The following is a 25,948-nucleotide window of genomic DNA, read 5'->3' as shown; positions in this document are numbered from 1 at the left end:
TTTGGTCTCTGTTGGAATATAGACGATTCCGTATATGTAATGGATATATTAAAATAAGGAAATTATATTATCGAAACCTGCATAAAAGCCAAATAGCCCTAACATGGAGTACTGTTGCTACATCTCGGCAGGAGCTGCTAAGAATAGCCTTCCCTGTTTTGATAGAGTTCAAAACCAGCTTTGAAATCTAGTGGGCGACGTCATTTTCTGCTTCCTAATAACTCTTTCTCACAGAATAGACTCTGCTCTATCGTTACTTTCATGACAAGTGTTCGACTGAGCTTCAATCTATTGTTCCATCCTTATTCACAGCAAACACTCGTCTAGCTACTACCATTGTCAACAATTTCCCCATTTCTCTCTACCTGTGCCTAAGACATAAACGCAGATTCCATGAACAAAATTTATTTCCTAAAACTGTCTGTTTGTGGAACTCTATACCGTGTGGTTGCTTTCCAGCTGACTACAACATGAAAGTTTTCTACTCCAATATAAATAACTGGACCGTCCTCTTTAATAATCAAACTCTACCCAAATTCCCACTACTAAGCATCATTACTCACCAACTTCCCGACACTCGTTAACCCTTATTCTCGAATGGCCTTCCAGCCTTGATAAGTGGTGATTGCCTTGTTTAAAAAAAAGCTGGTATAATATACGCTAAAAATTACAACTAATCAAAAATGGTAAATATTTATCTTAGACGAATTAAATTCTGTTGCATCCGCAAACTAACAGAGCATATCCGTAAATTCTGAAATGTATCCAATCGGCTATTTATTGACTGGCAAAAAATGTTTATAGGCTCGTCCGTTTCACGGCATATCAACCCTTTTTGGTCATTTTTATTGAAATCATGCCATACAAGACGTGAGGGTATAAAAAATAATGAAGACCACTAGACCAATGAGTCAAAGAAGATCAGACGGAGCTGGAACAAAAGAAGCAGGAGATAAGTCAGGCAACTCTGAAGAACATATGCCATGGTAATATGTTTTAAAAATGCTGAGACTAACAACATTACGTCTGTGTGAGATAGATTGAAGGGAAAAAGAATGGGTGAGGGCCAACCAAATTACAGGTATGTTTAATTTGATGTCGAAATACAATACCCAATGCAAACCGTTAATACACGTTTTATAAGTTAGGGTAATTGCTGGTTCATGCCTTTCCCAATGCTATTCATGCATAACTGATAATGTCAGGACGATTAATTGGAATCGAAGTTGAGAATCAGAAGAATCGTAACGTTTTAAAGGTTAAAGATTTGCCATCGGAATTTAAAAATATTGTCTATTTTTCTGATGCCAAAGGCCATTCTTTTAATTTTTTTTTGTTTTTTAAATATTTACTGTTTTGTTTTAAATTCTTTTAATTGTATATATTTTAATATTCGTCGTTTTGTTATTTTTTTTTAAATATCCATTAGTTTATATTTCGACAGTTATTTTCCGTTGCTAACAATAAAATGATAAATATTTATTAATTTTCAAGTACAATCTATAATCATCACCTACACTCAAGTGTATTTTTATGCTGGCAAAAATTTAGGCACATATTTAATTGATTTTTACGGGAATTCGAAAATTAAAATAAAATAAAAAGAAAAAACGAATCTGTAGATAAATATTTCGAAATTAAAAAGAAAGAATGGGAATCGGTAATTGTATCGGAATCTGGATTCGTCTCATTGCTAATAATTGAATACACAGGATTCGGTAGGATTCGAACGTTATGACAAAATACATGCTTCAGGCGGGGGATGGGTGATGACTAGGACTATGACAACAGCATATTCTTTTCATTGTTTTGATTCTCGAGTATATATCCGACACAGTTAATCAACCGAGAACCACATCACACTATATAAAGCATATAAAATATCAACAGATACACACCCAAAAGTCAAAATAATGGAAAGAATATGCTGTTGTCCTAGCCATAGAGATGACTTCAGGTCAACTTACGCAGGTCTCTTGATCAACAACCGGGAGATAAAATCCTTAGCGACATCGGAGATATTACAGAATTCCTCAGCTTCAAAATCCCAATCGGCGCAGGTCACGTTGGCTAAAGTATTGCATTCGTCTTCGCCTAGGAAGGGCGATAATCCCGAAAGCCTGCGAGAAAAGAGGCATCATTGAAAAGGAGACAAAAACAAACAAAAAAGAATTAAAAAAAAAAAAAAAAAAATAGCGACGAATGAAGATTATTTTTACAAGAAGTCAATTCCGACATATTGTATTTCACGAAACTACTGCGATAATTTGTATTTTTTGGATTTGGGAAATGTGGCGCAACGGATAAAGTTAATTAATAATCAGTTTTAAGTAACATTCTTCTAGATATTAATGGTTCAATTCTCAGTATAAGTTATATTACGAATACAAGAACGAGAGTAAGCTACTTAAATAAAAGGTTACGCTCGATGTTGCGTACAGATTCCAGAATTCGACAAGATACATCTGAAGAAGGTCTGCGATACCATCGGTCAAAACGTTGTAAGAATAACACCCAAGATGGGGACAGTATTTGTTAATAATCCAAAATATCAATCCTTATCTAAAAAAAATAATAATAAAGATAAAACGATATTCGTTCAAACAAATGCGACTAAGAGTTAGCAACCCAAAACAGGAAGTCAGTCTTTAAAATCAAGAACCAAATCTGACCAGATACCATTTATTTTAAAATTTGGGTCGGGTGTTCTTCTGCTTTGCAGACATTTAGGTATCATTTCCTTTTGACAATGAGAACGCAAGAATCCTTGCAACCACCCAAAGGTCAGCACTGGGGTTCACACAGTTATTTAACTGGCGATTTCAAAATATTTGATCTCTTTCTGTTAACACGTGACTTTATTTGACCAACCGCCGCCTCGCATCTCTAAGCTCTCGATTTTATTTTTGTTTTTACCTGAGACCATTTATAACATTTAGAAATTCAGAACCCTTCAACCTCGCGATAATATTAAATAAAGCAACGACAAACAAATGATTTGCAGCAAAAACAAAGCTTTGTTTATTTTAGAAAATTTGCTTTTCATTGTAAAACGAGCAGGGTGATCCGATGTTGCCCGGGATTGAATGATGATCAACGGATTATTGTCATCGAAATCGGTGAAATCACCCATTTTTTTCAATCAAAGCGATTGATTGCTGGCTCTAATTGGGCACCCATCGCGATACATCTGGAGGAAGTTTCAGATGCATCTCACAGTGACAGTCCACAAAACATTGTCTTCTATATTGCATTGTAGAGAACCTACTGTTGATTTTATAAAATTATTTTTTTATATATATAATTGCTTAAACTTAAGTTTAAAATAAAAACGTTAAGATTATAGTAAAATTGTGCTTTAAATAGAAACCTTCATTTCGAACGCACCTCTATCATATCAAATAAATTACTGTTGATTTTATATGTCGGGCCTTTCGGCTTCTGTGGTAATAAAAGTTTTCAAATGCAATTGCGATGTTAGGCTCTATAAGGTAGTAACTTTTGTCAAAATCGCCTGTGCCTTCTTTCATCGGATTTTTTTTTTCGCTTATCGATATTTGTCGAATACATTCCGATAAAAACACCTATCTAAGAACACTGCCAGGCACATAAAATACTTTCAAGTGAAATTTCATAAAAATCGACCAAACTCGCACACAAAGTTCCTTTTTATATAATTGTAGAGATCACCTTTATATTTAACCCGAGCAATGCTGGGACACGGGTCCTGCTAGTATTGAATAAAGTGCTGGTTAAAAAAAAAAAAAAAAAAAAAAGAAAAAGAAAAATGTTGCTTACAGTACATATGTGATAACTCCCACGCTCCACATGTCTGTTGCTGGTGATATAGTTTCGAAATTGACAACTTCCGGTGCAATGAATTCTGGTGTGCCAAAAAGGACGCGCATGTCAGCTTTCGGATCGTACTTTCGAGCTAATCCAAAATCGATAATTTTTATTCGATTACCCGATCTGGTGATGCATAATATGTTTTCAGGCTGAAAAATATAAAAATAAAGCGAAAGATAAAAAAAACTATCGGTCAACGTTTTGATTGCATTATTAATTCAATAACAATCGTTGAAACAATGATTAATAAACTTCTGATAATTTTTTTTTTTACTTGAGGATCAACACTTATCAGAGTTGCAAGAAGAGAGATATCGATATTGGCATCTCAAAAGCATGGCCTGCATTGGATGGGCTGCGGTCAGTATGGACTTCAAAGCTAACTGACAAACTGAAAAGGCAATTCTTCAGAGCAGTGGTGGAGTCTGTCCTTGTTTACGCTGCTACAACCTGGATACTCACCGAAAGATTAGAAAGAAAGCTCAATGGCACGTATGCTACGAACAGTGTTAAATATATCTTGGTAAAATCATCCCCCAACTTTACCTGCCATATCTATCATCAGGGAGTGATGTCTACGATTTGCAGATCACTGCCAGAAGAGCAAGCAAGAGCTGGTGAGAAATGTATCGCTATGGACTCCGCGGCATGGGCGCACGTGTATAGGACGACCTACATCCATGTACATTCAGCAAATTTCACATGATGTCAACTGTGATCCTGAAGATCTGAGGCAAGTGACAGAAGACAAGGAAATCCGGAGAGAGAGAGAGAGAGAGAGAGAGAGAGAGAGAGAGAGAGAGAGAGATATTGGTCCGGGCAAGTAGCCTGACCAGATAGACTTATCAAGGCCTGGAAGCCACTCTAGGATAAGGGTTTAGGGTTAGATAGATGTTAAAACAACAAGGTCATGGTGAAACGTGGGTATGGCTAGAATATCTAAATGGGTAACTGAATAAGAATTTATTCACATTAGACTTGAAGATGACTATGTTGTAATCAGCTGGGAACAGCTTCTGCGGCATTGTGTTCCACAGGTAGGTAGTTCTAGGAAAGAAACTTTGTTCGCTGAGGTTTCGTTTAGCGTTAGGTAGAGAAAGAGGGGAAATGTTTGTAAAATATTGCAGAGTATTTGGTTGTTTGATTTTACTTTAAGGTTCTTCACAGGAATGGTAAATGGTCTTCAAAGTCTTAGATTCATCGGAGGAAACATCCAGCAAAATGCTTACAGTGTTTCCGAAATTTTGAAGATGAGGATTGGTGATTTGCAGTATTCGTATTATTCGGACTACTGTTCTCATCTGGAGTGTTATTCTCACAATGTTTTGGTCAACCATCTTCAGGTGTATCTTGTATTCGGAAATCTTTTTGTCAAACTCAGGGTCTTTGTACGAAATTTCAAACGTGATCCTCTATTTAATCCACAAGGGCTAGCATGTTCTTGTTCCATTAGCAGTGACCAAGTAGGAGTCTTAAATGATTCACAATTGTATTCTGAAGACGGAACCTCCAACTTCTAGAAGAGCGTCAGTTAGAAATTAATTTTACTTAATGCTTAATAATCCATTAGGCCACAAGTCCTTGCGGACAGAAAGATTCCCAAATTCGACAAGGTATACCTTAAGAAGGTCATGGGTTATATAGGCTGAAACTTGGTGAGAATAATACTGAAAATGAGGACAGTAGTCCGAAGAAACCAAATAATCCAATCCTTACAATGTTCTTAATAGATCCAGAGATTAAATAAATTCCTTTCTGTTTTATACAGTGAAGGTCGTCCATAAGAAATATAAATTGCCACCAAATTTGTTGGAATCAAATTTTTTAGAATCAAAAAGTTGACCGTGCATAAGTAAAAATTTCTTTGCTTTGAATTCACAACCTTTCTATAGAATTTGTTTGAAAATCCATGTTTCAAACTCTTTGCAATTGGGATAGGTAATTTGTATCCGTCGGATTATTCAGATAATTCTCACCGTGGATGCTATTCTAACACTGTTTCGACCAATGTAACCTTCGACCTTCTTTTAGATTCGTTTAGTCCAATTCCGGAATCTGTACTGAATTTCGAACGAAACCCTGCATGTAATCCCCATGCGTTGCTTGCTCTCGGTCTGTCAGCCATGACCGGTTAGACGTCTTATGTATGCTTTGCATCGCTCTCACTGAGGATTGTTACAACCTCGGCCAAGTGATATCAAAGACTAAAACTACAATGGCACGATAATCCCTTACTAAACACTCAAGGATCAAGAGTAAGCGGAGTAATGCTGGGAAAATTCAGAACAGTAGAAAGTAAACCTAGCATGTGTTTTGGCAGCTTCGTAACTCATTTCCCTTCCTTTTTCCTTTAGTTCTCGCATTCTGTGAGCGATGTTTTTGACAAGGGGGTGAAAATTGCTATTTTCTAGGTCGGAGTCTATGTACCAAAAATTTATCGTGGACTATTTTCTGACCTAAAAGAATTTTTTTTTAGTTCCTTGCATCAGATGGCTTTATGCATTGTCTGGAGCGATTTCCATAAAAAAGAATGCCGCTCTACTACTACTGCCAATGAAACAAACCTTTGTGTTGCTCTCAACTATAGTTGATTACTTTTATACTAACGAGTCGCCACTTACAAAAACAAACGTCTACTCAAGGATACGGATGAATGAGACGGGCAGTTCGATGATGACCAATACTACGGGAAGAAAGTAAATGATGTGCGGAACTGACAGCATTTTATGGACCTCTTTATGGAGATTGCTCCAGACAAAGCATGAAGCCACTTAATGTAAGGAGGTAAAAAAATAATACTTCAAGGTTAAAATCTAGCCAACAATAGATATTAGATCGATAGAACTCAACTTAGAAAACTCAAGTTTTTCCCTTTGCCAAGAATCTTGCTTGTGGAATATGAGGACTAAATAACAAAATATGGGTGGCTGGACAAATATTGATTTTTTATTAGGTTAGTGCAAAAATAATGTTTTTTTTTGCGTTCAACTTCATGCCAAAAAACGACATTATTTTTGCACCAGACTAACACTATTATTTTACCCCAAACAAGGCAAAGTGCATGTTGTTGTAAGGAACTACTATTTGGGACCAAATTTGCAGGGATACTTTGTAGGGAGTTGGGATGCAAGATGTCTGATCACATTTTACTTGAACTTCTGCATGTCAGTACGGTCAGGGAAGCAGGAACCTGGTAGGGAATTTCGAAGTCTAGCAGTTCGAAGAAAGAAGTTATCTGAGGAGAAGACATTGCGGTATCTAGCGATCTCTACAGTGTAGGGATGGGATTTTGAAGCTTTTCGAACTTTTCGGGGGTATTTATGTAGCAGGGGCACAAGTGCTTTAGGTTCGTCAGAACACTTTATGAAAATACTTGCAAAACAGGCACAGAAATGATACATTTGGTTGCTAGTGCGAGACTTGTTAGGTTAGCGATTCTTTTTTGAATCCTGTCAACGAGCGAGAGACTAGTTATGTTATATGGGGCATTGTACGGGGGGGGGGGAAAATAACCTGAACGATTATTATTATGATCGGTTTTGATGTTTAAAAAATGTGTAGCAAGACGGAAAAGTTATTTTTAGGATAAAAATATTATGGTGAAAATATATCAGTAATGTTAGCATAGGAATATTAAAACAAACAAGAATGTTAGTACATAAACAATGGAGATGATTTTAGTGATGGCATCAGGTGATCTTAAGGTACCACAGCCGGCCACTTAAAGAAAAAGAACATTACAATAATAGTAATTGAATGTATATATATATATATGCACAATATGCCCACTAGAAAGTGATAGACATTTATAAATATGTACGCACATAAATTATACACATAAATAGACACACTCGTTGTATAGGCCAGTATCTAACAGTTAACATTGTAATTAAAACGGCCACGTTATAGTCAGTGGTGCTAATGACATAATGAGATAGTGTGATCTGTCCTTCGTAGGTCAGCAAGGTATCTCAGTGTGCAGGACCTGTCAATCGATTTTTTTGGCCTTAATTTCACCGTCGGGTTGATATGTCGCCGCTTCATCGATCTGTCGGTTAGAAGGAAAGCAATTTCATGGAGACAAAAGAAAGAAACAACTCAGTTCTCTTTTCTAATGATTAAATTCAAGATAAGATATACAAATATATAGTTATATTCAATTGTCCGTAGTTCAATGTTGATGTTGACAGACCCACCGAGTCAAAATAGGTTAATTTCTCTCGGTATCGTGGTGGAATGGTGCAGGAAGAGAGGGGTGTGGCGACTCTTCAACTGTGCAAACTTCGGCTCAACTCTGGTTTCGACTCTGGGGCCCATTCATAGGGAAGGGGTTAGACCGGGGCAGTTTCCTGGGCCAATCGTATCCAGTTACGTCACCCCTAGGGGAAGTTCGCTCTTCCCTGTGTGCACCTGTGGTTCTGCCAACGCTCTCATGCCCCGAAAAGGTCACTTCCGCGACCTCTAGTCGCGGGGATTGTACTCAAACTATAAACATCCTTAGACTCGAATCCTGAGTTATTCCATTTTCGGAGTACAATTTACAAAAAAAAAAAAAAAAAAAAAATGTTGTCAACGATTCTCATAACAATGAAAATCACAACCCAAGTTTTCTCTCAGCAAGGTATGTTGCCGTCGCTCGGGCACACAAACAATGATCAAAGAATAAAAAGAAATATCTGCCCGGCTTCTCCAGCATTTCGGCAGTCTTGACCCCCCCCCTCCGTGGGGAGCCCAATCGGCCCATGTGACGGTCACGTCACAATAGTTAGAAGAGACGCATACAATTTTAGTTTGGAGTTTGAAGTCAGACTGGAAAAGTCGGACAAATAATGTAGAAATTACAATGTCTTGCAACTCCGAAGTGAAATAACGACCCGAGAAATAAAAAAAATTACTAGGGGGGGGGGGAGCACGGCTTTGCCCGGTCGTAAAATACGCTTAAATATATTTTAATTTGTCCAGATTTCGAATATATTATTATAGAGTTGTGATTTCAAAAGTAAAATTAAACTATTTAAGTGCCATCAGCTAGAATTGAAACCGAGTTTGAAAATATGGAGACAGACAAGTTGACATATAGCCTTTTATATATTAGATGACTTCGATTTGGTGTTTTCTTCCGGAGAAACCTTCAATTACAGACCAAACGAGGAAGAAGGTATGTATCCAGCGTATCTTTCGTATTACCACGTAGTAAATGAACGGTCTTTGTATGTGTAACCATATTCCCGCAGCTGGTCACTTAAAGAAAAAGAACATTACAATAATAGTAACTGAATGTATATATACACATTATGCCCATTAGAAATTTATAAATATGTCCACACATAAATTATACACGTAAATATATACACTCATTGTATAGACCAGTATGCAACAATTAACATTGTAATTAAAACGGCCACGTTATAGTCATTGGTATTGTTTTGCACAGATGGGAAGTTTTTGGAATGTTTTTATGCATATTCATATCGAAAGTTCTATGGCTATATTGTAATTAATTACTCCGTTGCATTGCCAAAGGTTCTCGGTTCAAAAACTGTCAGCAGACTCTAAAAGAAGGCCGGACACTGCAGTGGTCGAAATGTGCTAACCGACCTTAGTTTGAAAACGAGGCGCAGCATTCAGAAACGAGTGAATAAGATGCGGATAGAGATATCGAAAACACTTACTTTCATATCGAGGTGCAGGATATTTTTAGAGTGAATAAAGTCGACGCCCTCGCAGATCTGACGGAGGAAAATCACGCACGCCCTTTCGGTTAACACAAAGTCTTCATTGATAACACGTTCGAACAATTCGCCTCCGGATATTCTGAAATTGAATAAAGAAATGCAATTAAAAGTTTCAGAGCACACCGTGTATTTTATGTTTGTCTTCATAACTGCATACTGGTGCTACCAGATCAGGCTGCCTGAATATACTGGTTTTCTGACCTAAAAGCATTGATGTTGTTATTTTTTGACTTTCACTTTGTAAAACTCAATCATGTTCTGCAACAATTTTTTTTTCTTTACATAACAAAACACTATGAATAAATATTTGAATATACAGGCTGACCCCCCCCAAAAAAAACAAAACAAAACAAAAGCTAAATGGAGGCCATCTAGACCATATGCTGTAGAACGGAGAAAAAAGGCCAAAGACCCTAGTATTTTCATGTGATGTTTTGAATATAATAAACTAATTATGACCAAAGTTTCATTTCATTCGGACAAAGCATTTAGAAACGATGCCTAATTAGAGTTGGGCCCGTTTTTGGGGGTCACCCTGTATAAAGAACTTGAAGCATAAATAGTTTTTCAAAATTACCGGTTTAAAAAGGTGTGATAGGCTGGAAAACAAAACAACCATGAATAAATATTTAAAGATGTAAAGAATTTGAGAAGTAATTTTTTTTTCACAAAACTATTAGAGTCGGCATTAAATAAGATAAAAAAAAAAAGTTGACATGACGTAAGGCAAAACAACCAAATGACAAAACAACAAAAACAAAGCAATCAAACGACGAAACATTGCGTAATAAACACACAAAAAAAAACGTAAAACAAAATAACCAAACGACAAAATACAAAATAACCATAAAACGAAACACGGCGTAAAACAAAACTACCAAATGACAAAATACGAACTAAAACAAAACAACCAAACGACGGAACATGACGTAAAACAAACGACGAAACATGACGTAAAACCACTGAGTGGCGAAACATGGTGTAAAACAACTGAATGGTGAAACATGGTGTAAAACAACTGAATGGTGAAACATGGCGTAAAACAACTGAATGGTGAAACATGGCGTAAACTGAATGGTGAAACATGGCGTAAAACAACTGAATGGTGAAACATGGCGTAAAACAACTGAATGGTGAAACATGGTGTAAAACAACTGAATGGTGAAACATGACGTAAAACAACTGAATGGTGAAACATGACGTAAAACAACTGAATGGTGAAACATGACGTAAAACAACTGAGTGGCGAAACATGGTGTAAAACAACTGAATGGCGAAACATGGTGTAAAACAACTGAATGGTGAAACATGGCGTAAAACAACTGAATGGTGAAACATGGCGTAAAACAACTGAATGGTGAAACATGACGTAAACTGAATGGTGAAACATGGTGTAAAACAACTGAATGGTGAAACATGGCGTAAAACAACTGAATGGTGAAACATGGTGTAAAACAACTGAATGGTGAAACATGGCGTAAAACAACTGAATGGTGAAACATGGCGTAAAACAACTGAATGGTGAAACATGGCGTAAAACAACTGAATGGTGAAACATGGCGTAAAACAACTGAATGGTGAAACATGGTGTAAAACAACTGAATGGTGAAACATGGTGCAAAACAACTGAATGGTGAAACATGACGTAAACTGAATGGTGAAACATGGGGTAAAACAACTGAATGGTGAAACATGGCGTAAAACAACTGAATGGTGAAACATGGTGTAAAACAACTGAATGGTGAAACATGGCGTAAAACAACTGAATGGTGAAACATGGCGTAAAACAACTGAATGGTGAAACATGGTGTAAAACAACTGAATGGTGAAACATGGTGCAAAACAACTGAATGGTGAAACATGGTGCAAAACAACTGAATGGTGAAACATGGTGCAAAACAACTGAATGGTGAAACATGGCGTAAAACAACTGAATGGTGAAACATGGTGTAAAACAACTGAATGGTGAAACATGGTGTAAAACAACTGAATGGTGAAACATGGTGCAAAACAACTGAATGGTGAAACATGGTGCAAAACAACTGAATGGTGAAACATGGTGCAAAACAACTGAATGGTGAAACATGACGTAAACTGAATGGTGAAACATGGTGTAAAACAACTGAATGGTGAAACATGACGTAAACTGAATGGTGAAACATGACGTAAACTGAATGGTGAAACATGGTGTAAAACAACTGAATGGTGAAACATGGCGTAAAACAACTGAATGGTGAAACATGGCGTAAAACAACTGAATGGTGAAACATGGTGTAAAACAACTGAATGGTGAAACATGGTGCAAAACAACTGAATGGTGAAACATGGTGCAAAACAACTGAATGGTGAAACATGGTGCAAAACAACTGAATGGTGAAACATGACGTAAACTGAATGGTGAAACATGGTGTAAAACAACTGAATGGTGAAACATGGTGTAAAACAACTGAATGGTGAAACATGACGTAAACTGAATGGTGAAACATGGTGTAAAACAACTGAATGGTGAAACATGGCGTAAAACAACTGAATGGTGAAACATGGCGTAAAACAACTGAATGGTGAAACATGGCGTAAAACAACTGAATGGTGAAACATGGCGTAAAACAACTGAATGGTGAAACATGGCGTAAAACAACTGAATGGTGAAACATGGCGTAAAACAACTGAATGGTGAAACATGGCGTAAAACAACTGAATGGTGAAACATGGCGTAAACAGAATGGTGAAACATGGTGTAAAACAACTGAATGGTGAAACATGGCGTAAAACAACTGAATGGTGAAACATGGCGTAAAACAACTTAATGGTGAAACATGGTGTAAAACAACTGAATGGTGAAACATGGTGTAAAACAACTGAATGGTGAAACATGGTGTAAAACAACTGAATGGTGAAACATGACGTAAACTGAATGGTGAAACATGACGTAAACTGAATGGTGAAACATGGTGTAAAACAACTGAATGGTGAAACATGGCGTAAAACAACTGAATGGTGAAACATGGCGTAAAACAACTGAATGGTGAAACATGGCGTAAAACAACTGAATGGTGAAACATGGTGTAAAACAACTGAATGGTGAAACATGGTGTAAAACAACTGAATGGTAAAACATGGTGTAAAACAACTGAATGGTGAAACATGGTGCAAAACAACTGAATGGTGAAACATGACGTAAACTGAATGGTGAAACATGACGTAAACTGAATGGTGAAACATGGCGTAAAACAACTGAATGGTGAAACATGGTGTAAAACAACTGAATGGTGAAACATGGTGTAAAACAACTGAATGGTGAAACATGGTGTAAAACAACTGAATGGTGAAACATGGTGCAAAACAACTGAATGGTGAAACATGACGTAAACTGAATGGTGAAACATGACGTAAACTGAATGGTGAAACATGGTGTAAAACAACTGAATGGTGAAACATGGCGTAAAACAACTGAATGGTGAAACATGGCGTAAAACAACTGAATGGTGAAACATGGCGTAAAACAACTGAATGGTGAAACATGGCGTAAAACAACTGAATGGTGAAACATGGTGTAAAACAACTGAATGGTGAAACATGGTGTAAAACAACTGAATGGTGAAACATGGTGCAAAACAACTGAATGGTGAAACATGGCGTAAAACAACTGAATGGTGAAACATGGTGAAACATGGCGTAAACTGAATGGTGAAACATGGTGTAAAACAACTGAATGGTGAAACATGGCGTAAAACAACTGAATGGTGAAACATGGCGTAAAACAACTGAATGGTGAAACATGGCGTAAAACAACTGAATGGTGAAACATGGCGTAAAACAACTGAATGGTGAAACATGGCGTAAAACAACTGAATGGTGAAACATGGCGTAAAACAACTGAATGGTGAAACATGGCGTAAAACAACTGAATGGTGAAACATGGCGTAAAACAACTGAATGGTGAAACATGGTGTAAAACAACTGAATGGCGAAACATGGTGTAAAACAACTGAATGGCGAAACATGGCGTAAAACAAAAAAAAACGATGAAACATGGTATAAACAAAACGATAAAACATGGTGTAAAACAAAAGAAAAAGACGAAACATGACCCGAAAAAAACTAAACAACGAAACATAACACCAAACATGACGTAGAACAAAACAATTAAACAACGAAACATGACACAAAACAAAATAACCAAACGACAAAAGATAGTATAATGTCTACTAACTACGCTCGAACAGAGTCATAGCGCTTGAACTAAAAATCCTTCTGCTTTCGACGGTGCAATGCCCGTCTCTTTTATAACATCAGGAATTCTGAAAACAGCGATTCCTTTTCTTTTACTATAAGTTACATGCAAGAATATGGCTAATTAGGGTTTAAGTATCCCATGACATAAGCAGAAACGCCTTCAGGTAAAAACAAACAAAAAAACTACGCACGTGATATTTGGTACAGCTGCGTATTAAAAATAATATGAATATTAAAATGTAGAATAATTTTTATTCTTTAAAAGAAAAAAAAATGTTTACATTTATTAGAATTACGAGCAGGGATAACCGACGTTTTCCGGGATCGATTAATGATCAACGCATGTTCCACACTTCCATATTTTTATTGTCATCGGAATCGGTGAAATCGCATATTTTCAACCAAATCGTTTGATTTCCTGCTCTAGTCGTGGGCTAGCAGTATCAGAATTTTTGTAGGAATTTTTGACACCCCTAACACGAAACTGCGAATACAATATAAAAATCTTGTAATTTCTCTGTTAAAAGTGGGTTATTTATTTTCTTTATGGATTATACTTCCAAAATAAACTATTACAGTTGTTTTAAAAGTAATAGAAATTTTTTTTTTTTTTAAACAGTAATGAATTTTCCGAACTCAATATTTTTCAATTTTTAAACTTTAAAAATCTATCAAAATTTTTCTATTGATTCTATTTTTACGATATTTTCAGGGTCAATGTGAAATTTTATGTTCTTTCCAATAAACCGAATATAATATTTTAGACAAACGTTTTTTTTAAAATTCACGCCCCCCCAGTGTCACCCATTTTGAAATGTCTATTAAAAAGTAAATAATTAATTTATGTCGCACAAATTGAAGAGAAAGGGTCAATAAATAATATATTCAAATTTAAAACAAAAAAAAATCGCTTTTTTTAGAAATTTACCTGTAAAGTCCGAAGTTTAAAACCTTATTTTATAAGAACACATTGTTTTTTTTTGTCTTTTTTTTTTAATGAAACCTTGGTCCTTGCTCCTTTAATTGAAAAAATAATTAGGGCTTGAATTACATTTTTCGAGGAGTTATAAGCTTGAAAAGACAGGGGGTCGAATAATTCACGCCTCTCATTTTGAAATGTTTATTAAAAAGTAAATAATTAATTATATCGGGGAGTTTTATATATCACAAATTGAAGAGAAAAGGTCAATAAATAATATATTCAAATTTAAAACAAAAAAAAAATCGCTTTTTTAGAAATTTACCTGTAAAGTCCGAAGTTTAAAACCTTTTAAAAAAAAAAAACACATTGTTTTTTTTTGTTTTTTTTTAATAAAACCTTGGTCCTTGCTCCTTTAATTGTAAAAAAAAATTAGGGCTTGAATTACATTTTTCGAGGAGTTATAAGCTTGGAAAGATGGGGTGGAATTATTCACTATTTTCACGAAATTTCTGACACTGCTAGTCGTGGGCGCATCGCGGTGCACAGTTAGGCTGTGTAAGGTGTTAACTTTGGTCAAAATCATCTGCTCTTGCTTTCATCGGATTATTTTGATCATCAATACTTATCAAAGACATTCCGATACAAAACTATCTAAAAACACTGCCAGGCACATAAAGTACTTTCTTGTGAAATTCCATAAAAATTGGTCCAGCCGCTTTGGAGTCCATAGGGAATGAACTCGCAGAAAAAGTTCATTTTATATAATAGTAAAGATAACACTTTAAATATAAATCAGATAATCGTAGGGAGTTAACTAATTTTAAGGGACGTGACTATGGTCTCGTGGCTAACGACACAGACTGGCAATCTGGTTGTCCCAGGTTCGAACCCAGTTCGTCCCACAAAAAAATCACTTCCACTTAAAATGTTGGCAACCTTCTTGTGGTCCCTCCCATAAGTACCTGATGTCTTTCTAGAGATTAGAAAACTATTAGAGAAACCAATGTCTATAATAGAATCTTCAGATTCATACGATATGATGATGCAGTTAATTTAAAACAATTTATAACAATGGAGTCACGATCTTTAAGTTTCTTTATTTACAAGTTTTGTAAATAGAAACCAAACTATATGAATATTCAATATATATACATCCTAACATTAATATTTTCCTATATTTAAAAATCGACTTTGTGACGAAAAACAAAGCAACTTTATTTTCCAGTTTGTATATCATGTGTGTCGAAAGTCAACCGGTGTCTACTCGAAGACGTCGCTTTTGTTTTGCTTATTTGGTGTGGAGAATTAAAACCTAATTGATCCCCCAAATTAGTTTCACCAATGTTTTACACCACATATGCTTGTTACAAAACAAAAATGTGACTTTTCATCGATTTTAACTTTTTTTATTCCTATTTAACAGTAGTGGAATTTAACAATAACACAAGGGAATTGATTATGCGGTGCAAGTAATAAAGAAAGTGACTTATACAAACGAGTGCGTCTCTCTCTCTCTCTCTCTCTCTCTCTCTCTCTCTCTCTCTCTCTCTCTCTCTCTCTCTCTCTTTCCTGTCGCGTGACGGAATGAGGGAAGAAAAGAGAAAATGTTTTCGTTTGTAGAAGGCTCAGTAATATACATATGGCTTTAATTTTCATAGAAGAACAGAAACTGTTATGAAAAGGACGAGTTAGAAGCACGACAGGCAGTTTTTCGACAGCAGAGAGAGAGAGAACGGACGGTGAAAATTACAGTTGAATTTAATCGTGGGAAAACAGGAGTTCGAACAAATATTTTTCTTCATTTAATTTTCTTCATTCATTAACCCTCCCAACCCTGCACGGCTGATATATCGACCGTAGCAACATAGTTAAAAAAAAAAAGGAAAAAAAGGAACATGGCTGATATTTCAGCCTTCTAATAAGTGATCAAATAATTTTGTTAATGGCCTACCGTCTTTTCGGTTGATTATTGCTTAATTTGGTCAGGGTCCAAAGGGTTAAAATTTTGGTCAAGATTCTTTTCTTTAATTATGAATAAATAAAATGAGTGGGCCTTCATTTGTCTATTTCAGGTGCACTGTTACTCCTTCCAAGTGAAACCAAGACTAACATTTAACAGGGTACAGTTTCTGCTAAACACCGCTTCATTATTACTCTCCACTCCTCACCTTCCTTCAAGTTTCATATGGACGCCATCTTGTTTCTTCCTACTGAATTAGTCGTCACTTTACCATGTTGTTTTCCATTATTTACGGCGAAGAAGTCATCCTTTCTATCCTTTAAGCTTTACGCTTCATCTTATCAAACGTTTTAAAACCGGTTTTATTATAAACATGTAGAAATTACGTTTGTCTGCAGAGAACTTTAAGTTCCCAACATACTATCATATAAAATCATTTTAATTTTACAACGTACGTAAAGAAAGCTACTTAATTTTAATTATGAGGAAATTACGTTTGTCTGCAGAGAACATGCCTACGTCATACACCAAACATGGATATAAATATCACTAAAACATCCGCTGGTTCATAAGCTTCATTTCGAACCGCCTGCCTACCTGTCTCTCACTCACACAGTAAATCGAACTTACTAAGGGAGATAACTTCCGGTGAATACCGGAAAAGTATCTAGTAAATAAAACGTTGTTTAGTAAATCGTTATTTTTTTGTATTTCCATACACCAAACATGGATATAATTATCACTAAAACATCCGTTGGGTCATAAGCTTCATTTCGGTACCTAACTTGCCTAGATGGATTGCCTGTAGGCTGAGACAAACCGCGTCACACACACACACACACACACACACACACACACACACACACACACACACACACACACACACACACTAAATCGAATTAACTAAGGGAGATAATAACTTCCGGTGAATACCGGAAAAGTATCCAATAAATAAAACGTTGTTTAGTAAATCGTTATTTTTTTTTAATTTTTTGCATTTCCATACACCAAACATGGATATTAAATATCACTAAAACATCCGCTGAGTCATAAGCTTCATTTCAGTACCTAACTTGCCTGAGTGGATTGCGTCACACATACACATACACACACACACACACACACACACAAGCACAGACGGTACGAAAATTTATAATAGTCTTTATTGAAAAAAATTAATTCAGGTAACTTGATTATGTCATCTATTCAATGTGGCTATCTTCAGCCTCAATCCCCCCCCCTCGATACGGGTACAGAACTGGGACCATGCCTTTTCCACAATCGGCGGATGGCGGCGATCAAGCTGGCTTTGCTGTTGTGAGAGGTCATGTTGGTGATTTTCTCGACGTATGACCAAACTAAGTAGTCTAGTAGGTTCGGGTCGGGGAGGGGGTGAGGAGCAGTGAAAGAAGGGTACAAAGTCATTGCACTCCTTCCGAAGCCAAGCCTGGTTCTCTTTGGGATTGTGGGCCGGCGCAGAGACCTGCTGCCACACCCAAGGTCAGCCAGCGGCCACTTGATTGCACCAGGAGATCACCACACTCCTGAGTACATCACGGTACACTTTGGTGTTTCAAGCCAACTTCGAAAATGTGAGGTGGCATGATGTGGCCCTCACTTGAAAACACACCAAAAACCATAACCGTGGCCAGAGACTGTTTTTATCAACATGTGCACGTCCCTGTCATTCGTAGCAATCTAGCGATGCATTTTGAGGGTGCAGGTGAATAACAGTAGGTTCTATGATGATATGACGGGACGTCTTCGGAATGAATATTTTTGTTTAGAGCACAATTGAAACATGATACTTGACTTTTGCATTTTATAAAGTCAACAGTAGGTTCTCTACGGTGCGATATAGACTACAATGTATTGTAACTAAGTCACTGCGTGAGGCATGTAAAGATTCCTCCCGGTGCACCACGATGGGCAGAGCAGGTAATCAATCGATTTGATTGGAAAACACGCGATTTTACCCATTTCGATGAATAAAAATATGAAAGTGTGAAAAGTTCGTTGATCATCATTCAATCACGGGCAACGTCGTGACTCATTGCTAGTATATATATAGGTTCATGCTCATGTCAGTACACAATCTAGTCTAACCGGATATATATATATAATTATCAAACTCTGTGAACCGTTTTCGACGATCGATCGGGCAATTTTATCTTTTAAAGCAAATGGATGACAGGTAAATCCACACACATATATTACGTGTGTGTGTGTGTGTATGTGTGTGTGTGTGTGTGTGTGTGTGTGTGTGTGTGGGCGTGGTTTAGAAGCTACGGAATTAGATTCAAGAGGTGTATATTTTGGTTTCAGTTTTAGCTAATGGCACCAAAGTCATATATATATATATATATTTAGTTTTGCTCTCATTACTATAAAACGGGTTTAATATAATAATCGATAGAGAATTGTCTTTAAAATCATAAATACATAGTATGCATTAATTAAAATATTATTTTTAAGCGTATCTTACGACCGATATATATATATATATATATATATATATATTTGGTAAGGTGATTGATAATGCATAATTCAAAATTAAAAATCGGTTTCATAAGAAGGAGCACAACAAAGCCAATAAATTGTACGATCGTGTCGGAAACTATGTTTTTTTTTATTTTGAAAGGACAATAATTTTAGCAGATAGTTTTTATGAAAACGAAGTCTCCTCATCAGCAAAATATTGGGTGTTATTTTTGTTTTGTTTTTTAAATAAAAGACACCATAAATAAACCTAGCATTTAAGTAGTGCAGATGAATCTGGAAAATATTATAATATAAGAAAATAGTTAATTAATGATGTAGATAAGTAAAGTAACATTGGTTAATAATAAAAGTTGGAATAAAATTACATAACTGGGTTTAGATTATGTATAATGTTATAATAAGATGCTATTAAGTGAATTTTAACAAATATAAGTATATATATATATATATATATATATATATATATATATATATATATATATATATTTACCTTAAAATGGTTCATCCTTAGAAAACCGTAATAATCCTCAGAGCAATTCATTTAGATGTTGTCTGTAGCTTATACATGCTCTAACGGCTTAATTTCAAATTGAAACGCCAAAAGGGAAGTTCCTAACGGTTAGCTTATTTCATCATCGCTTAATTTAGGTTTAAATAAAAATATAAATATTCAAAAAATGAAGGGAGATAATCTTGTTTTGTCTAATAATATGGTCGAAGGGAGATAATTCGTCCTTATGCTGTTTTTTCATATAGTATACGATACTTTTATTGAGTAAATTTAGTAATATTTTAATTGTTTTATTTATTTATTTGTTGGAATTAATAAAATTAGTAACTTACAAGGGTTAAATTTGAGTAGAGATTTAACTAAGATACAGAATAATGGTGAGTTTGTTAATAATAATGATGATATTCTATTACAAAATCTAGGATATATTATTAATAAGAAAGGTTTTTATGAGCTATGGTGGTTTATATTTGTTAAATTTTAACAAGTGTTTATGAATGCATGGCGATAATAGTTCCCCCCTTGAATTTAATAGGGTGGTTTTGTTTTTGGTATCGTCATACTGCAAAATCTTGAGGATTTCAAATCTGCAAAGAGTACAGGATCTGTTTCCCGGGGTAGTATATAACTCGTTTCTTATCGTTGAGCACTTTACAGTTGAAATGAAGTCGGTCAATTTCGCTCGCATGCACAAATCATCATATAATGATTAGATCACTCTGACAGACGTTAAAAACATTTAAAAATATGTGTTTAAATTTCAACAGCATTTCTCACGGTTAACGGTGGCTGAATGGACCTGGTCCTTGCCAATGGAGTCAGAGATGGCTTCGTTGCCGGGTTCGAATCTATCGACCAGTGTTAATCGTTGCACCCTGCACTGATGATTCCCGAAAGGATGAAACCCTAGTGTCTGTAGGTATTTAATAATTATTATAGTGTATATATATATATATATATATATATATATATATATATATATATGTATATGTATATATATATATATATAATTTCGCTATCTCTGGTTAGACCAGACTGTGCACCGACATGAGCATGGCAGTTTTCTGAGCCTTACAACTTCCGTGTTGGCTCATGACAAAACTGGAAGCGAGCGTTTGTGACACCATCACTAGAAGATTGTCTTACAAGGCTAAAGCTGCCTCTGTTTATGTAGATGTATTTCCTTTATCATGATGAAGGCACTACACCTTGCGCAAGGGTGACCTTAAACTGTGCAAGGCACGGGGCGTTTATTTCCCTGTGGTACTATACATGAAATGTCTTAGCGTATTGTTAGATAGCTGTAAATGATGTTACTTACAATTCCAGAACGAGGCAGAATTTATCTCGTCTCTCGTATGCATCATAAAGCTGCAGCAGTCGAGGATGTTGAAGGCATTTCATGATCTCAATCTCATTTCGGATATCCTTCCGACCCTGCGCACCATGGACGCTGACAAATTTTGCGGCAAATTTCCGGTCAGTTGAACATTCCACACACTGCTTTACTTCTCCAAATTTGCCTCTGATGAAAAGAAAGACATAAAGAAAAAGATTGAATACACATACATACATACATGTATAATTGAATACACATACATACATACATACATACATAATTGAATACACATACATACATACATAATTGAATACACATACATACATACATATATAATCGAATACACGTGTGTGTGTGTGTAATATGCACATCGTTTCCCACTCTGACTGCGGTCGTCAATAAAAACAGAAACCCACGTGGGATCCCCAAAAACTAACATCTAAAAAAACAACAAACGCGCACACACACACACACACACACACACACACACACACACACACACACACTAAAAGCAACAATCTTTTTTGATAAGGGTGTGTGTGAACACTGAAAGTCTCATTAAAAAAATGATTTTATCATTTAATAAAAAATATTTTCCTTGGCATTTTCTGGTTTTTAAATAATTTTAATTTACCTAAGAAATATCGTCTAATATGTAACAGCAAGCCACAAATATATATATATATATATATATATATATATATATATATATATATATATATATATATATATATATATATATATTGTTTTGGTTTTAGTGATATGCTTTGAATGAATTCAATTATTTACGAAAGTGCATTTTTACCCAAATGCAAGTTGGGAATAATTTTCCCTTTTAACCAATTTGGTACCCCCACATGGGGAGCGCTATATATATTATTTTTTAAAATGTAATTATCCACTGACACGTGTTTCGTCGTCTACGACTCATCAGAGTGGCTGTATCTAGCGAGATCCGAAATCAGGACCCAACGGTAATGAGTCTAAACCCTTACCCCTGGACCATCTCGCCAAAAGAGGTTGAATCCGAGAGAAAGGAGAGGAGATGATGAGATATAAAGAGATGAAAAAGGAAGACAGAGATTACAGAGGAAAGATAGAGAACGCGAGAGACATGGTCACAGTAGAGGGAGAAAGAAATGTTAAACTACCGTTATTATAAGTCATTTTAACATAAACTTAAAACGCTTTTAAGACACTTGCCATTGAATAACCACATTTTAACCAACCAGGTGCTTTTCTGTCGCGCGCCAAGCAACAAATGCCATCATAAAAAAAAAAACTTAAAATTTATTATTTTTTTTAAAAGGATTTGTAGTTTGCTTGAAGTGTTCTGCGTAATGTATAAAGAGTTGTGTTTGAAAGCTATGCCAATGCACTATTGTAAAAATAAAACACCGTTGGGTACAAGATTTAAGTAAAAACAAAAACGACAATATTGAAATATTTCAATAATTTTCAATTCATAAAGTATTTATTTACCAACATTAATTTTTTAAAAACTTTATTTACATAACGCGAATATTTATAGAAATATATTATATTTTATTTAAATTAAAAAGATATACTAATAGTTTTGGACTGAATTTAGAGAAAACCAAATAATTGTTGTAAAAAAACTTTATTTACATAACGCGCATATTTATAGAAATATATCATACTTAGAAGTAAAAATCCACAATATTTTATTTAAATTAAAAATATATACTAATAATTTTGGACTGAATTTAGAGAATACAAAATAATTGTTGTAAAAAAAAGAAAAAAAAAACTTTAATTTAATACGTAGTTATATGTCGAGAACGAATCTATACTTCAATAAATTCGGTGATTATTTTATTTTTTTTTTTTTGTGTGTTCATATTAAAACCCCTACTTTATATCTATAAAAGAAAATACTATTTTATTATATATGGGTCGTTCATCTGCAAAAGATCTATCTAATTTGCATATTCTTTTAAACATTCATTTTAATTGTCTATTAGTTTTTTTCCTTTAATCATCTTTAGTTAACCATTACGTGTAATTATATTCATGTAGGTATTCTACATGATTTCTACTTGCGTAATATTTTGCGTAAAAAGATTATGGTGAACACAAATCTTTTTCTATATATATTTATGTATGCGTGTATATATATATATATATATATATATATATATATATATATATATAAACTACTTCATTTACTCACATAAAATTAATATACGAAAGTATAGATTTATGCGTAAACTTTAAGTATTTACTTCAAAAGTGCTCAATACGTAGGTAGAGTTAGTTAGTAATTTATATATCGCCATATATATTTTATTACTATATATATATATATATATATATACATATATATATAGATATTCGTTTAAAAAATTTTTTTCTACCAAACTCCTCTGTCAGTTTTTGGTCTATAGACATGAAACTTAATCTATAAAATATTTGAACCCATGGGAAACTTTATATTTGAGTTTTAGCCGGAGAAAAATGGTGCAAAATTGTGGAAATTAAAAAAAAAAAAAATGGAATTTTCCCAGTGAAGGTCGAACGAAGCATTACGAATAACGTAATAGTATTGGTCCATCTTTTAATTTTTAGCCTAGCGAAGTCATTAATATCAAAAGAAAAAGTAAATCGTAAGCTAAACGTTTTGGTTTCGATTCTCGTTGCTGGCACACGATTCCCTTTTTTATTTTTAACTTTAAATTATTACTATATATATATATATATATATATAGGGTCCAATATAATCTATTATATAAAAGCGAAGATGTGTGTGTGTGTAAATTTTTCGTATTTCTGGCAAAGGCTTTTTTCGGGGGGGGGGGTCTCCGGGGAGTTACTATTTCTTAGAACTTTATATATACGCCCTAGATGATAATATCTGCGATTTACGAACGGACGTCGTCTCTACATTTATTTTTATCGACTTTTATTTTAGAAAATTCCTGCTTTTCTGCCTCCTTGCGTGTTGGCCCTGTCGGTGGGACATTATAATACGCCGACTGCCCCCTGCAGAGGGTAAAATTCCCTCAATGGGGGTCCTGGATATGACCTTAAACTATATCCAGTGGTGAGGCCACAACTTGTGGGCTTTGGGGAGTGTGGAGCCACCCTTTAATTACCATTGCTCCCAGGTCCACTCTGACCCAGAGTGGTAGTACTTGTTAGGGTCCCAACTATGGGTTGAATAGAAACCGACGTGAAACAATAAATATATTCTATTAAAAAAATTTTTTCTTCAAAATCTTTGGATTCGGCATTAAATAACCCGAAAAGGGTTGATATGCCGTAAAACAAAAACAACCAACCAACCTTGCGTGTTTGTTCGCGTTTTTAGTATAAAAACGTAATTAATCAAAAAGCGAAATCAGTCCCCTGGCCTCTCGTGCCGTGGCGTCCAGAAAGCAATGAGGTTTGATCAATGCGGTGAAAACCCGTCATATCAGACAATTGCTATTCATTTGGACACTCCCCTATTTATTGGGAGTTGTCCCTCCCCCAACATCTTGGAAAAACAAAAACCCCAAAACTGCCTCACAGCCAAAGTTAAGTGTGGGATTTCATTCCTCTATGGCGTGATGTCTGACCTCATTAAATTCACGCACCTGTCAATTAACTTTTAAATCCTAAATGAGAACGCTTTTCAGTTCCTGTCCCGTTGTGGACGAGCGGTAAGATGTCAGGTTTTTTCTCTTTCTTTGCAACCTTCGTGTCAAGGCCTTAGGTCCAAGCCTATCTGCCTACCTAAATTTTCTTTTCTTTCACACCTCCAAATACCCGGGCAACGCCGGGCACCCTCACTAATATAATAATAAATATGAAATCTGCATTAATCAAAATATCATATTTAAGCGTATTTTACAACCTGGCAATGCCGGGCGGCCTGCTAGTACGCAATAAAAGGTGTTTCTTTTATTTTGTTTTTTCATTCCAAACAAGGCACATTTTAACTTGAATATAAGGGGCTACTATAAGGGATGATATGTAGGGAGCTAAGCAGATGTTTGTTTACATTACACCTGATCTTCTGTATGTTGGTACAGAGAGAGAATTCCAAAGTTTAGCCGTTTGAGGGAAGAAACTATTGGAGTAAAACGCGTCTAGGGATTTCTACAGTGTAGGGGTGGGATTTTGCTGCTTTTCAGGTTAGTTGGGGATATTTATGTCGAGGTGGTATAATGGGCTGAAGTTCGACGTAGCACTTTCCAATAAAATACTTGTAAAATAGGCACAAGGATACATTTTGTCAATGGGACAAATGTTGGAATTTGGTTGATAGTGCGGGACCTATTAGGTTGACGACTCTTCTTTTTAACCCTGTCAAGAATGGGAGTCTAGTAGCAGATGCTCCAGCCAAAATATGGCACCAATACTTCATGTAGGGGTAAATGATGACTTTGTAGAGGTCCAGGATATTCTGTAAGTAACTTTCTGCCACGGTAGAGAGAGCCCACCTTCTTTGCAGCAGCGTGGAAATGCCCCTGGTGTATTTGTTCTAATTAATGTTCTCTGTGAAGTTAAACAGAGGAGTTTGCATGACAAAAGCAATAAGACAACCTAATAGAATTAAAACAAAAAGATAAATACCGAGACATAATTTGAATCTATATAGTCCATCCATTTGCGGACATTTTCAAGAATGCATAGAGCCACAGATCAACATTTATATTAGGTTGAAAGGAAATTTCTCGTGGAATTTTTAATTTTGATTACAAATGACTTTCTTTTTTTTGTTGTTCAAATGAATTTTCATTATACTACCTCTACTTTATATATATCATTTTAAAAGGCGTTTTTCACGCCATCTAATCATTTAAATTACAATAGTCTTAAAACGATTATATCTTTTCAGAGCGTTAAATACAAGATAGAAAAATATAATATTCGCACAATTTTCTTA

General features: G+C 35.3%; 1 protein-coding gene and 1 long non-coding RNA gene across 8 annotated transcripts in view; one reads left to right on the top strand and one right to left on the bottom strand.

Annotated features, from left to right (window-relative positions):
- The window catches only part of LOC145293210 (myosin light chain kinase 3-like), a 410,867-nt gene that overhangs the window by 44,447 nt on the left and 340,472 nt on the right, over positions 1-25,948 (bottom strand). For all 7 annotated transcript variants that reach the window (XM_080139736.1, XM_080139738.1, XM_080139737.1 and 4 more), the window contains 4 exons: positions 21,037-21,240; positions 9,522-9,663; positions 3,799-3,998; positions 1,968-2,120 (listed from right to left, as the gene is read on the bottom strand). In XM_080139736.1, the coding sequence (XP_079995862.1) occupies positions 1,968-2,120; positions 3,799-3,998; positions 9,522-9,663; positions 21,037-21,240 (699 nt within the window). The remainder of the gene's footprint in view (positions 1-1,967; positions 2,121-3,798; positions 3,999-9,521; positions 9,664-21,036; positions 21,241-25,948) is intronic.
- LOC145293211 (uncharacterized) overlaps positions 1-25,948 on the top strand; it is a 269,161-nt gene that overhangs the window by 151,902 nt on the left and 91,311 nt on the right. The window lies entirely within an intron of this gene.

Source organism: Euprymna scolopes, chromosome 14 (genome assembly GCF_053919585.1).
Source record: "Euprymna scolopes isolate OS-2025 chromosome 14, ASM5391958v1, whole genome shotgun sequence".
NCBI lineage: Eukaryota > Metazoa > Mollusca > Cephalopoda > Sepiida > Sepiolidae > Euprymna > Euprymna scolopes.
Note: the sequence above shows the minus strand (reverse complement) of the source record. Positions and strands in the feature narration are given on the sequence as shown.